This window comes from Ictalurus punctatus, chromosome 8 (assembly GCF_001660625.3).
Source record: "Ictalurus punctatus breed USDA103 chromosome 8, Coco_2.0, whole genome shotgun sequence".
NCBI lineage: Eukaryota > Metazoa > Chordata > Actinopteri > Siluriformes > Ictaluridae > Ictalurus > Ictalurus punctatus.
The window spans coordinates 4,737,823-4,752,420 of NC_030423.2; the positions used below are offsets into that span (position 1 = coordinate 4,737,823).

The window sequence follows — 14,598 nt, forward strand, 5'->3', positions numbered from 1 at the left end:
TGTTCTCCCTGTGCCTCAGGGGTTTCCTGCGGGTACTCCGGTTTCCTCCCCAAAGACATGTGTTGTAGGCTGATTGGCATTTCCAAATTGTCCATTGTGTGTGTGTGTGTGTGTGTGTGTGTGTGATTTTGCCCTGTGATGGTTTGATCCCCCAACTTACCCTGGGATAGGCTCCAGGCTCCCCACAACTCCGTGTAGGATAAGTGGTACAGAAAATGGATGGATGAGTGGGCTACATATTGAATTTTTTTTTTTTTGTTGTCACGTTAAGTTATTTATCTGTTTATAGAAGTTATTGAGGACAACACAATTGTTATTTTACCTTCATAAATAAAAACAGAGAATTGAAGGAGGGTGAACTTTCTTTGTCCCATGACTGTATGCTATTTGGGGCAAATAAATTGGGCAATCAGTGTTGAGTCCCCAGAAGAGGATAGAATAACGTGACTATCTTATAATGAGCATGAAGGATATCAACTTAATAATTTAAGCACCTAAATCATGTAAGGATTATGTAGATGTTTAAGTGATATTAAAATTTACGTAAAGCACTACTATTTCCTTTCCTATTTAAATAATTATTACTGATAAGAGTAGAGAATAGAATATGTCAAATGTTTGAGAAGGTGTTTAAGGACCTAAAGATAGAATAATGTTTGTGAAACTTTCATCTACAAACAATATGAACTTTTGATTCTCAACTCATAAATCAAGCAAGTTGTCTCTTTTTTTAATCTCAGATAGTCTATGATGAGGGACCACTCTACATATTTGCCAAAACAGATGATATACGAAAGCAGTGGATTCATAAACTTAAGAATGGTCAGTTTCTTCTTCATATATGGGATACAGTTTTTTTCAAGTCTTGCAGATCTCTGAATTCATTATGTGAAGACATTATGTTAATATCCTATAACATATCTGTTAAAGTGGTGCGGTTCAACAAAGACCTAATGCAAAAATACCACCCCTGTTTTTGGGAGGATGGCCTGTGGAAGTGTTGCCAGCAGGAAGTCAAGCAGGCTATGGGCTGTAAGGTGCTGGAAATGAGAAATGGAGGTCTGTAAAGGAAAAAGAAAGAAGTTTACCTTCAATGGCATTATTGAATGCCACCTTCTAAACATATTTATTGAGATAAAGTATTAAGAAATTTGTATGGAATAACTGTAAAATGCTATTCTAATAACCATGTTAATATCCATCTCCTTTGAAGGATTTTCCACAGGATCTCGGCGTAAATCTAGAAAACCTCTTCCACCTACACCTGAAGAGGTCAGTTAGTTATCATTCTGTCACCATGTCACAGGATCCGATACTATTATTATATTTCCTGATCAAAGATATCTACTTCCTTAGTTGCCTCCGGAAAAGTCAATGACAGCTTCGCACCGAGAGCCACCAAAGCAGCATGGCTTCTCAGTGGGTATGACAGTCATTGCTGAATATGAGTACACTCCCATGGCACCCCAAGACCTGGAGTTGAAAAAGGATGATGAATACACAATTTTGGAAATATGTGACGCCAACTGGTTTAGAGCCAGAGATAAACATGGGTAAGGCTGGGATGACAAAATGGAACAGTGACCAACAAATGAATATCATTGCTTGTCAAACATATGCTATAATAGCATGAAGTCCATAGGTTAAAATAGACATGGCACAAATAGCCCAGTTTTTGTGTCTGAAAAAATTCTGTCTCTTAGATGTTGTGATTAGTTTGAATTTTTACAATGTCTTTTGCAGCAATGAGGGATATATTCCAAGTAACTATGTTGTTGAGGCCTTAAATGGATTGGAGAAGTTTGAGTGAGTATGCTTCTTGTGATATTTACTAAAAACTATTGCTATGTAAACATTATTATAAATTCATAGTGTACATCAACAGTCTAGCATGTGCAGAAGATCATGCTTCTGTCAGTTTGTGTTCACTGTTTTAATGATATTCATTCATTCATTTAATGATAGTCTTGATAGATGCTATCCGATGCCACAACTGAATGTATAATACATATTTTTTTTGTCTGTATATAGATGGTATTGCAAAAACGTGAACCGCAGTCAAGCAGAAAATTTACTTAAGACTGAGGTGAGTATGGGGCCAGGCTAGCCTTAACGACTGTTGAAAGCCTGAGGTTTCAAAATGTGATCTGTGAACACCTGGGGTTGTGCTTAATACTACCTGGATCTGCTCTTGTGCGTGCACCATGCTGAAAAAAGTCATGAAATGACAGTGACATAGAGTTTGCTATAAATACCTATCATACTGTGTTATCATGGGGTGGCTGTGGCTCTGGTGGTAGAGCAGGTTGTCCACTAATTATACGGTTATTAATAATACACTCAAGGTCACCTTGAAAGACAACATACAGTAAGAAAAGCATAGTGAAAATAGATACACAAAATAAAACCGATGACGCAAAAAATATTCCAGCTGAATAATATGCAGTGGGAGTGAGTTCCAGAGCTTGGGTGCAGAGCAAATGAAAGCTCTGGCCCCCATAGTGCTGAGCTTAAAAGCTGGAACAGTGAAATAGAGACGCTGAGGAGGATCATAGAGAACAAGTGGGGGTATAAGGATGAAGAAGATCTGAGAGGTAGGAGGGAGCCAGATTCTAAATGGCTTTGAATGTAAACAGTACAATTTTATAGTGAACTCATTGTTGGACCTTACTGAGACTAGAGAAGATATACATTGATATTGAGGTAGCTTCATTACAGATCTCCTGGAGTGGAACTCCTCATAGTCTTAGGAAGAGTGGTACTCCTCTCCTAATAGAAGGCCTTTCACAGTAGAAGATATACATAGGCCATGGTGATTAATTTTGTGATTGAAGCTGAGCATCCATGCTGTACATTGGCCATAGTGATGACTTCTGTGACGCAGTGGGCCAAACTTGCTCAGACAAGGGAGCAGCAAATGACTTCATAGCTTGTCAGATGTATAATTTGTCTGACAAAGGAACAGCTGCCATGTGGTCACATAGTACCATAAGACTAGATACATAAGTGAATCTTTTGCCCTTCACAGGTTGCTGCAATGTCAGTTGCCTGGTACACAGGCTTGGATGACTTTAGACTTTAAGCAGGAACCCAGGGTTCAGTCATAAGGTCACTCCAGAGTTTTCCCTCTACCACCACATGCAGGGCAAGCTTATCATTAAAATGTGCAATTCTCCCTCCCTTTCATGCAGAGGCATATCTACAGGGCAGGCAAGGTAGGCATTTGGCTAGGGCCCTACATCCTTAGAGGGAGTACTGTGTCTCTTGCTCCCGTGAATCAAAACTTTACGTAAGTTAATACGTTAGTTAATATTAGTTAACATTAGTTGAAGATGGATATTTTGTTTCCTCACTGAGGATCGATTTACTATTTGTAAAATTAAGCTATAAAAAAAAAAAAAACACTTTGTTCTGTTAGACATGTTTTGCCTACTTTTAAATGTATATTGTATAATTATATATTATATGTAGGAGCCTATGAAATATATTGTTAAAATGTTTATATTTATGTGTTTGTAACATTATGCTTTCCCATAATGATGTGCTGACATGGGCAAAAAGTCAGTGCTCTTATGGCAGTTGGCACAAATGACCTCATGTAGCACTCCCTGTTGAACCAAGGTGGAATCAGCTACAGCTGAAGGCAGAGATGGAAACTCGAGTCTGCGACTTGAGTCACACTTAAGTCACAAAAAAAAGACTTGCGACTTGACTTGGACTTGAAGACAGAGGCTTGTGAAAAACACGTCATTTTGGTTTGGCATTCCCGATTATGTTCTCCCTTTACTACCTCACATGACAGCATAAAACACCACATTTTTCTATTCATTCCTCATTCATTCATTCCCTACCAGGATGTGCTAAAGCAGCATATATCATAACAATTAATCTCTTAAGACACCAAGCCAGCATTATTATATACATGGGACGCAGGTATAGGCATTTCTTCATCACCCATTGGAAAAATGACAAGACTAACCTCTCCATGATCTTTGTAATGTGAGATGTCAGTGCTACTAGTCTGTAGTCATTAAGAATGGTGGGACACCCTTTCTTTGATACTAGGACCAGACATGATATTTTCCAGAACACTGGCACTCTCTCCAAGACTGAAGATACTGACCTACAGCACTCACTTGATTAGCACAGGTTCTTAAGACTCTGGGACAGATGCCATCAGGTCCCACCATCTTACTCTGGTGAATCCTCCTCAACTCTCTTAACCTCATTCTCCCAGTATGGGGGATGTTGGAGACGGTAAATGTGTGTGATAGTAGAAGCTGTGGGGGTTGTTGGTGGGAGTGTCTTTCCTCACACTCAGCCCTCAGAGGGCTTTTGGGGGAACATAGATGGTGGAGGCATCTTGCTCCTTTGAAATTGCATTACCATACCAAAAAAAAACATTGCAGGATAACTTCCCACTTGATGTATAAAGCTAGTTTACTATGGATTCTAGGAATGCTACATCATCAAACTGTTCACTGCGCCTAGGGGGCCAGAGCTACAGGGATACCACACCTCCCGGTTCATCTGTGACAATATGTCCACCCAGGGAGAATATCACCAGGGCGTTTAACCCACTTACAAGTGTAACCGTGGAAACCATGGTCTCCCTGGTCATTTTTGTGTGGTCCATGAGTAGGACAGAATAAGCAAAAGAGTTGGAAATACATGCAGTAGGACATAACGCTGGTCATGCGTCTTGTACCAGAGGGCCATTCAACTCCGCTAGTGAGAATCACATTCGATAACGAGTTGACTCTGCGTTAACAAAGGAGTTACATCTGTGTCTGCTCACTTGAGGAGCTTCCAAAAGCTTTGACTTTGTGCCTCCCCGGTGATTTATACACCTGAACATCACTCTGGGTCAGAGTTCCATTCACTGAGATTGCATCTTTGTCAACTGAGCCTGGGGTTCACCAGCAGGTTGATGACTCACCTCCTACAGCCTTCAATAGGAGCTGGGATATAGCCATTTGTATCTGGCGAGTGTTGTGACATCTGGATAGACATCTCTGCGACAATGATAGCTATGAAGTTATGTACCTAAAAACCATGAAGATGGCTTTGGACCACAATTCACAATATGATGGCTTAGGACTACTATTGCAATGATAGCTTTATGACTGCAATTGCCACAAACAGTTTTGCACTCATGTCTCCATCAGTGGAAAGAGGATAAGTTCAACAAAACGGACATCATGTGAAAACTGTAATGAATTTCCTGGTTACACATTTGCAGAGACCATGTAGTACACAGTTATAGAAGGGATTTATTTATAATTGCACATCTGTTGTCACCCAGATGAGGATGTGTTCCATTTTGAGTCTGGAATTTTTCCTTGTCACCATCACCTCTGGCTTGCTCATTTGGAATAAATTCATACATCTACATTTTATATCCTGAGTTTATATATTTCTGTAAAGCTGCTTTGGGACAATGTACATTGTTAAAAGTGCTATACAAATAAAATTGAACTGAATTGTACTACACAGATTAACTGGCTGGTCTTGTGTCTGCAAGGCATGAAAAATTTAGCCGCAAAAGGGGAGAACTTTTCTCAGACCTATCTCAGGAGTACTCTCAGACCTATTTCTCAACAAGAAATTACATTGCATAGAAGGTGCATATGGCGTGGGCACTGCGCTATCTCCAGCTTTCTATCTCTCTAGCTTAATAAGTTACTGCAAGACAAACAAAGCACATACTGTATAAGTAACCTTGCAGTAATCGCATACAGGTGAGAATCACACATTACCTGTCGGTTCAACCTGCCTCCTCTCAGTCTACCACTCATGCTTGACCACAACCCTGATTCCACAACTATGACACCCTCATTTAATGACTTTGGAAATGGTCTTAGCATGGTGCTCATGTGTATGATAGCATATCCCGGTGTCAAGCACTTCTCTTGTGCTTAGGAGGGGTGAAATAGAACTCTTATTGTACAATTATGCTATTGTTAGACATTTTACTAAAGGTTTTATAACATTCTTTTACATACAGAATAAAGATGGTGGCTTTCTGGTGCGTGACTCAGGAAAATACACTGGAAAATATACTGTCTCCGTTTTCACCAAGACTCTTGGGTGAGCATGATGTACAAAATATGAAAAAGTTAATATAAAAACTGGAATTCACATAATTATACACGTAAATGTACAGAAACTTGGAATAAAGATTGTCATTTTTCTAAGGCAGCCACTGAATGAAGTGTCAGACTGTCAGGTCGCCTTACACCAGAGGCCAGATTTTGTTCGGCCTGTGCAAACTTGCAGAAAATAATTTTGAAATAGTCCATAGAACCTGCTAATCACCATTTTCACAACAGATCAGCAATATCTACAATTCATACCAGACATATAGTGTGCTGCTTGCCTGCATTCCATAGACACCACTGAAAAGCATTTGTGGGCTCACATCTCACATTTAAAAAAAAATATATATATATTAATCTGGTATAGAGACCTACAAATATGTTGAAAAAAGAAATGTTCATTTAACACAAATTTGAGAGATGGGAGACTAAAGGAACATATTTATTCTTAGCAGAGATAAACGTGTGAGTTATAATTTTTATTCTAATTTATTAATTGTGACTATAGGTCTTCAGTCACAATTTTGAAATTATTAATGAATGAAATATTGTGCTTTTTAACGGTTTAAAGTTGCATTTAATATTACATCTGCAAGACTCATTTCTTCGTGACAGATTAATTTGCGCTTTCTAGTTTCTTTGTAACATGACAAGCTTTTGATAATTTTTTTTTGTCTCATTAACTTCAAGCGAGAAAAACAGAGAGGCTGGTGAAGCAACGTCTTTATATAGTTGCCATAAGTAATAAGAGGAACTAGATCCATATCAACGATAATACAGTTTTCTTTGTTAAAGAACAACACATTTTAATCAATTTAATATTAGGCTTAGATTATTTGGCGTGTCTACCATACAAGTCCCTGTGAATAAGTTGATATAGAAAGGATAAGTTATTAGAATGAGTGGATTCATATAAACCTATCATTTATGTTAGTCATAAATATTCAGATCCATGATGCTACAGAAAATTAACACCTATCTGTGCGCCAAATTTCATAACTTTCCTGCAAGTGGTTCAATGGGCTGCCATAGACCCTAGAGTGGAAGCAGAATAATAATAAATATAGCTAGCTGCAAGCAGCCATCCAGGGGTCAAGTCAATTATCGGCACTATGAGCAGCAGAAGAAGCTTTGACATCAGACATTAGAGTCTGATGAAGAGTATATGAGAAGTTAGAAAATGTAAACTTTCAATCATAAAAAAAAATTAATTTAAAAATATCTAAAAACAGCTGCTACTTACAATTTGTCCAGTATGTGGCACTGTTCTGAAACAGCTCAGGTAGCATCTGAGCATGATGGTTATCATGCAGGAAAGCCTTCAAGAGTTATGAGCCAAAATAGCCATTTTTCTATCTCCTGACCAGTAAGGAGCAGTGCACCGAAACACTGCAGGTAACGTCAAGGCCTAATGCTGAAGACACATACCAAGTTTTGTCACAATCCCTCAAAGTGTTGCGGAGATACAGCCTCAAGTTCAATTTTGTGCGTTCTTTGTCAAATTAATTGAAGCACCATTCAAAAAGGGTATGGTTTATCAAAATTCTGTAAATAACTTTTTTTGTCGGGAATGGGTCTAGATGATGCAGGCCAATTTTTGTGCAAATCAGACAAACAATCTAAGAGGAGTTTGAAAAAGTAGCTTTTCAAAACATTTAAAAATGGCAGACAGGAAGTTTGCTCAATCCTGACATACAGTATCTCACAAAAGTGAGTACACCCCTCATATTTTTGTATATATTTGATTATATCTTTTCATGTGACAACATTGAAGGAATGACACTTTGCTACAATGTAAAGTAGTGAGTGTACAGCTTGTGTAACTGTGTAAATTTGCCATCCCCTCAAAATAACTCAACACACAGCCATTAATGTCTAAACCGCTGGCAACAAAAGTGAGTACACCCCTAAGTGAAAATGTCCAAATTGGGCCCAAAGTAACAATATTTTGTGTGGCCACCATTATTTTCAAGCACTGCCTTAACCCCCTTGGGTATAGAGTTCACCAGATCTTCACAGGTTGCCCCTGGAGTCCTCTTCCACTACTCCATTACAACATCACGGAGCTGGTGGTTATTAGAGACATTGTGCTCCTCCACCTTCTATTTGAGGATGCCCCACAGATGCTCAATAGGGTTTAGGTCTGGAGACATGCTTGGCCAGTCCAGTGGTCGTCTTGGAAGTGTGTTTGGGGTCATTATCATGCTGGAATACTGCATACTTATCATGCTCTGCTTCAGTATGTCACAGTACATGATGGCATTTGTGGTTCCCTCAATGAATAGACGTATGAGTGCTGCCAGCATTGCTGCAGAGGTTGAAGGGGTGGGGGGTCATCCTGTCAGTGCTCAGACCATACACCGCCCACTGCATCAAATTGGTCTGCATGGCTGTCGTCCCAGAAGGAAGCCTCTTCTACAGATGATGCACAAGAAATACTGCAAACAGTTTGATGAAGACAAGCAGACTAAGGAGATGGATTATGAGACCAAGATAAACTTATTTGGTTCAGATGGTGCCCAAGGGGGTTAAGGCAGTGTTTGAAAATAATGGTGGCCACACAAAATATTGTCACTTTGGGGCCAATTTGTACATTTTCACTTAGGGGTGTACTCACTTTTGTTGCCAGAGGTTTAGACATTAATGGCTGTGTGTTGAGTTATTTTGAGGGGACAGCAAATTTACACTGTTACCCAAGCTGTACACTCACTACTTTACAATGTAACAAAGTGTCATTTCTTCACTGTTGTCACATGAAAAGATATAATCAAATATTTACAAAAATGTAAGGGGTGTACTCACTTTTGTGAGATACTGTATCTGGTATCATTGCTCTTGGCATGAAACACGGAATCTCTAAAGACCAGACTCATGACATGACAAACAGAGTCAATAGCTATTAGTATTTTTAGAAATACCATTATAATTTTTGGCCACAGTTTTGTCCCAAAACTTTTTTAGGCCTTTCAGAGCATGCTTCCAAAGACACTTCCCAAGTTCCATATTAATACGCCAAGGCGTTCATAAAATACAGCAGTTACAACTAAATTCAAAATGGCCGACATAGGAATTTTTCATATCCTTCGACTCGGTATACCCCACTGAATCTAATGAGACCAATTTGATGATTTTAAGACAAACTGTTTAGAAGTTATAAGCAAAAATGTGCTTTTTCCATATCTCATGACCACTAAAGTGTTTTACTAGATTTGCTAAAGTATTATGGAGATATACCCTCATGTCCATTTTGGACTATCAAATTCACTGAAGTGCCATTTGAAAATGGTCTGGTTTATCAAAATTCGAATTGTCTTCAGCCAAGGAATTGGTGGGAAAAAAGAATTTCGTTTCTAGTATTCATGGTTCAAAAGTTATTAACATAAACGTGAGTACAAATTTGGACAGTTGGTGGTACTAGCGAAACAATAACGAAAACAATAGGGGTTGGGGCTTGATCCCTAATAATAATAATAATAATAGGAAAACTAACAAAAACAATAGGGGTCAGGCCCCGAAGGGGTGAAGAAAACTAACAGATCCAATAGGGGCTGCACCCCCTTCGAGGCTTGGCCCCTAAAAAAGCTGTCCAAAATGGAGAGGAGAAAAAATACATTTCAGTGAAAGCTGAGTTAAATGTCCTTTTGTGCAAAATTTCTGCAAATAGAAAGATAGTTATTAAAGTATAATCTGTGTTTTATAATGAGCTCAAGGCCATAACCAGGAAAGTAAATATTTAAAGTTAGTTTTTTTATTCGTTTTAGAACGTGAATACATCAGATTTAACTGGTCAGATTTATTTAAAGTTTCACATGTAAATATAGGTTTATATATAGCCAAATTTCCATTCTGAATACAATAAACAAACAAATACTCATGAAATGAAGCACTAAAAAACTGACTACCCAAATTAAAAGTTACCTGTTGCGTGTTTTAAAGTTGAAATGAATGAATAACCTCAGAAAATTCCCCAAAACTCTGATTTCATGTCAGCCCTTTCTTAGAAGCAAATTTACCTAGAGCTAATAAAGATCCATGTCTGAGCATTCTGATTCACATTTAAAAAATTCATTTTAACACTAAACCCCATTTCCTGTTTTAATATAAAATTAATTTTTCACAAAAACATGCAATTGTGATTATCCATGTCATTTGCTATGTTTATTGCTATTGCTTATACTAGAATAGTGCGCATAATTTTACACACTTTTTAACCAGACAAGTTTGATCATTTAGGTACACCAAATATTAGTGAACTAGGAAACTGTCATTAGAATTTATGAAGGAATTTATAGTAATAAAAGAATTTATACTAACTTTAACAAGGGTTGTTAAAATAAATCAGCTCAAAATATTCTCATTACATATGTCATTCTGGTCTCTCTTCAGAGAAATGGTTGGCTCTTGCCGACACTACAACATATTAACTACTCAACAAGGACAGTTTTACCTGGCAGAGAAGCATTATTTCAGTAATATTCCAGACCTCATCAATTACCATCAGCACAATGCTGCAGGTAAAACCCCTGATCATGCTACTCATACACAAAAGCAGTTTCTTAAATGACTCATTTATGAACAGTTGTTTAATTCCTGCTGTGGCTTCAGGACTGGTGAGCAGACTAAAATACGTTGTGTCAAATCGAGCTCAGAGTGCTCCATCCATCGCAGGTCTGGGTTATGGTGAGTTTGCATTTTATCTGGAATAGCCTTTTCTCAGCTATCACAAATCAGCTGATACAGTGCCCTCTACTAATATTGGCAACCTTGGTAAATATGAGCAAAGAAGGCTGTGAAAATTTGTCTTTATTGTTTAACCTTTTGATCTTTTGTTAAAAAATATTCACAATAATACCATGCACTCATGGATATCAAACAATTGCAAACACAAAACAAAAGATCAGAAGGTTAAACAATAAAGACAATTTTCACAGCCTTCTTTGCTCATATTTACAGTGGGTGCCAATATTAGTGGAGGGCACTGTAAATCTTAACCATTCAGTTCTTTTTTGTGTGTGATTTTTAAAAAATCTTTTATTAAATGTTTAAATTCTTGTAAATGTAAAAAGAGGTTACGAAAGAGTTTCTTTCATCTCCTTTAGGAGTCTGGGAGATCGATCCCCGCCAACTCACTTTCATTAAAGAATTAGGTAATGGACAATTTGGAGTCGTTAAGTATGGAAAGTGGCAGGGTCGGCATGATGTAGCCATCAAAATGATCAAAGAGGGTTCTATGTCAGAGGATGATTTCATCGAAGAAGCTAAAGTCATGATGTGAGTGAATTGAAATTGTTACATATTTTATTAGTAGAATGAACACTCATTGAGCACTTTATTAGGAACACTATACTGGGTAGGGCTTGCCGTTGCTCACAGAACAGCCTCAATTCTTTGTGGCATAGATTCCACAAGATGTTGGAAACATTCTTTTGATATTCTGGTCCATGTTAACATGATTGCATATATAAATACTCAAACCAGCCCAGCAATCATGCCATGGTCAAAATCATTAAGATCACATTTTTCCACATTCTGAAGGCTGATGTGAACATCACCTGAACCTGCTGGCCCGTATCTGCATGATTTTATGCATTGCACTGCAGTCACCTGATTGCCTGAGATTAGGTGTACAGGTGTTCTTAATAAAGTCCTTGCTGAGTGTGTGTGTGTGTGTGTGTGTGTGTGTGTGCATAAAACACAACAATTAATACCTGTTCTTTATGAAATTAGGAAACTTCATCATGAAAATCTAGTTCAGCTGTATGGTGTATGCACAAAACAAAGACCCATTTACATAGTAACCGAGTTTCTTCCGAATGGATGCCTGCTGACCTATCTACGGGAGTCCCTGCGACAGCCCACTGCTGTTCAGCTCCTTGAGATGTGCAAAGATGTGAGCGAAGGAATGGCCTACCTAGAATCCCAACAGTACATTCACAGAGACCTTGTGCGTTTTACCACAAAAAACACCACAACATAAGAAAAACCAAAATATTTAAATGTGAACTATGGTGTGGAAATTGTTAATTGTAGATTTGTCTTTTAGGCTGCCAGAAATTGTTTAGTGGATGGAAATGGAACTGTGAAAGTGACTGATTTTGGACTGTCACGGTAAAAAAAAAAAATATATATATATATATATATATATATATATATATATATATATATATATATATATATATATATATATATATATATATATATATATATATATATATAATGATTTTAAAATATAATAATAATAATTCACCTTTTACTATCAACTTTTCATAGTGCTTTCAGCTTCACCTGATAAGACTGTTCTGTCTCTTACTATAGGTATGTCCTTAATGATGAATATACTAGCTCTTTTGGCTCTCAGTTCCCTGTACGCTGGTCACCTCCTGAAGTACTCAATTACCACAAATTCAGCAGCAAGTCAGATATCTGGGCATTTGGTTAGTATGTGTCACACTTTCAACATACATTTGAATAAATAGGGGTTTATATATATATATATATATATATATATATATATATATATATATATATATATATATATATATATATATATATATATATATATATATATATATAATTATTATTTAAAAACAACAATTAATTCATTAATACTTTCCACAGGTATTTTAATGTGGGAAGTCTACACTCTAGGTAGAATGCCATATGAACGTCTGAATAATAATGAGATAGTGCATGAAGTGACTGCTGGCTATAGACTGTATCGTCCTCAGATGGCCAATGACAGAATCTACTCCATAATGACCAAATGTTGGCATGAGGTACAGACTGGACTGTCTTGAAACAATGAAGTTATCCTGGTTGATGATCTATAAAAATCAAAGGAGTTGGTGACTGATACAAGCCTTTCTTTCTCATTTCAGAAACCAGATGAACGGCCCACATTTCAGGATCTTGTGATGGTCATTCAGGATTTGCTTGACAATCTGCACTAGACCTAATGACAGCAAATACCTGATTATGAGGGTAGCCCTGCAAAAGGGATAAAGACTTGGTCCTGAACTGCAGCTACTTTAAGATTAATAAACATAAATAGATTATTTAAGATTTTGTCTAACTTTCTATATAAATGCTTTTTGTATTTTGTTTCTACAAATTGTAATATTTACTGTGTACAATTCTCCTCAGCTTCCAAAGTCAATAATCATATCCAGATATTATTACATGACTGTACCTACACATTCACAATTAAATGTAATTTGATTGCTTTGCACTGCATGAAAAGAGCTGATATGGAACAGTGAACTTCAGATTACACAGCTAAAATATGGAGGTATCCTGGAATTTGGTGCCCAGGAAGGCTTAATTCCACCAGCGCGTATTTAGTTTTGATAGTTTCGTATAATGGAGTATTTCAGGAATAATGAAAACTATCATCTAATTGTTCATGTATATAAAATTTGTGAGCATAGCCATTTATTGTTTCATGTAATTGACTACTTGTGGATGATATTTTAAAGAATGTTTTGCTGCATAAGCAAATAGAGTTCTATAAACTGATCTGCCAGTACTATAAACTGGCAGCTGGTCATGATATTAGATTGGAAGATTATTTACAGTATCTATCAATAGCTTGACAAATAAACTATTAGTCCTGAGAAAAGCATTATATCACAAGGTGTCATGAAGGACCATTTTGTCATCTGTCCATCTGTATAATTTATACTTTCATTGGCCAATGTGTGCTTAGTCCATCTACTTTTAGTTTCTCTGCCAAAGGCATTTTTTTGGGGAAAAATGATGATAGAGTAAATAATCCACCTCGTTCATGTTCATAACACATGCTACTGTATTTCACATGTGCCTTCTCAGTCACTGCTGATGATGCGTGACGATGCATCAGCAAAGCGGTCCAAATATAAATATTAAATAAAAGTATTAAATAAATATATATTTACATTTCATATAGAAATATTTCTCCAACAAACAGAAAATCTTGGGAGTGGGTCACCCTGTATGATCACCTAAATTGACTGTCACTAACAATCTGGACTGTGTAATCAGCCCCAGCTTCATGTCTTCATATCATTCTGTGTATTTGTAGTGCTGTTGTGCTCGGTTCCACAAAAATGTCCAATAATGCCAAATAATCCACTTTAAGACTGGTGTGGATGACAAAAATGAAAGCTATTTAGATCTGTCTTTTTATCTTCGAAACACAGGAGGTTTTGCCCTGCTTGCACATTTATACCAGCTGCCCCAGTACTGTATATTTAATAGGTGAAGTGACTGCCCATTCAATTCCACAATCATTGAAATATGCAGTCCCCATAAAATACGTTTTGTAAAGCTTTCTGTCTTTTAACGTATATCAATCACATAACTTTGATTGTGCTATTAAACAAGCAGCCATTTATTTTTCAGATTGATCAGATCTTAGCGACTACAAATTTGTAGGCTTAGGTCTGGCTTTTAATGATAAAATGCATTCATTTAAGAGTGAAAAACAAAAATCTGGAGTCTTAATTTTCTGACTAATGTGCCC

The 14,598-nt window shown here is 37.1% G+C and overlaps 1 protein-coding gene across 4 annotated transcripts in view; it reads left to right on the forward strand.

The window, feature by feature from the left end:
- The window catches only part of btk (Bruton agammaglobulinemia tyrosine kinase), a 55,690-nt gene extending 41,960 nt beyond the window's left edge, over positions 1–13,730 (forward strand). For all 4 annotated transcript variants that reach the window (XM_053682100.1, XM_047157077.2, XM_017474722.3 and 1 more), the window contains 15 exons: positions 741–822; positions 931–1,059; positions 1,214–1,272; positions 1,357–1,553; positions 1,744–1,806; positions 2,032–2,086; positions 6,008–6,090; positions 10,485–10,612; positions 10,704–10,778; positions 11,198–11,369; positions 11,826–12,042; positions 12,142–12,206; positions 12,414–12,532; positions 12,717–12,874; positions 12,977–13,730. In XM_053682100.1, coding sequence (XP_053538075.1) covers positions 741–822; positions 931–1,059; positions 1,214–1,272; positions 1,357–1,553; positions 1,744–1,806; positions 2,032–2,086; positions 6,008–6,090; positions 10,485–10,612; positions 10,704–10,778; positions 11,198–11,369; positions 11,826–12,042; positions 12,142–12,206; positions 12,414–12,532; positions 12,717–12,874; positions 12,977–13,048 — 1,674 coding nt within the window. In that variant the 3' untranslated portion in view covers positions 13,049–13,730. The remainder of the gene's footprint in view (positions 1–740; positions 823–930; positions 1,060–1,213; positions 1,273–1,356; positions 1,554–1,743; positions 1,807–2,031; positions 2,087–6,007; positions 6,091–10,484; positions 10,613–10,703; positions 10,779–11,197; positions 11,370–11,825; positions 12,043–12,141; positions 12,207–12,413; positions 12,533–12,716; positions 12,875–12,976) is intronic.
- The last annotated feature ends 868 nt before the right edge of the window (positions 13,731–14,598 follow it).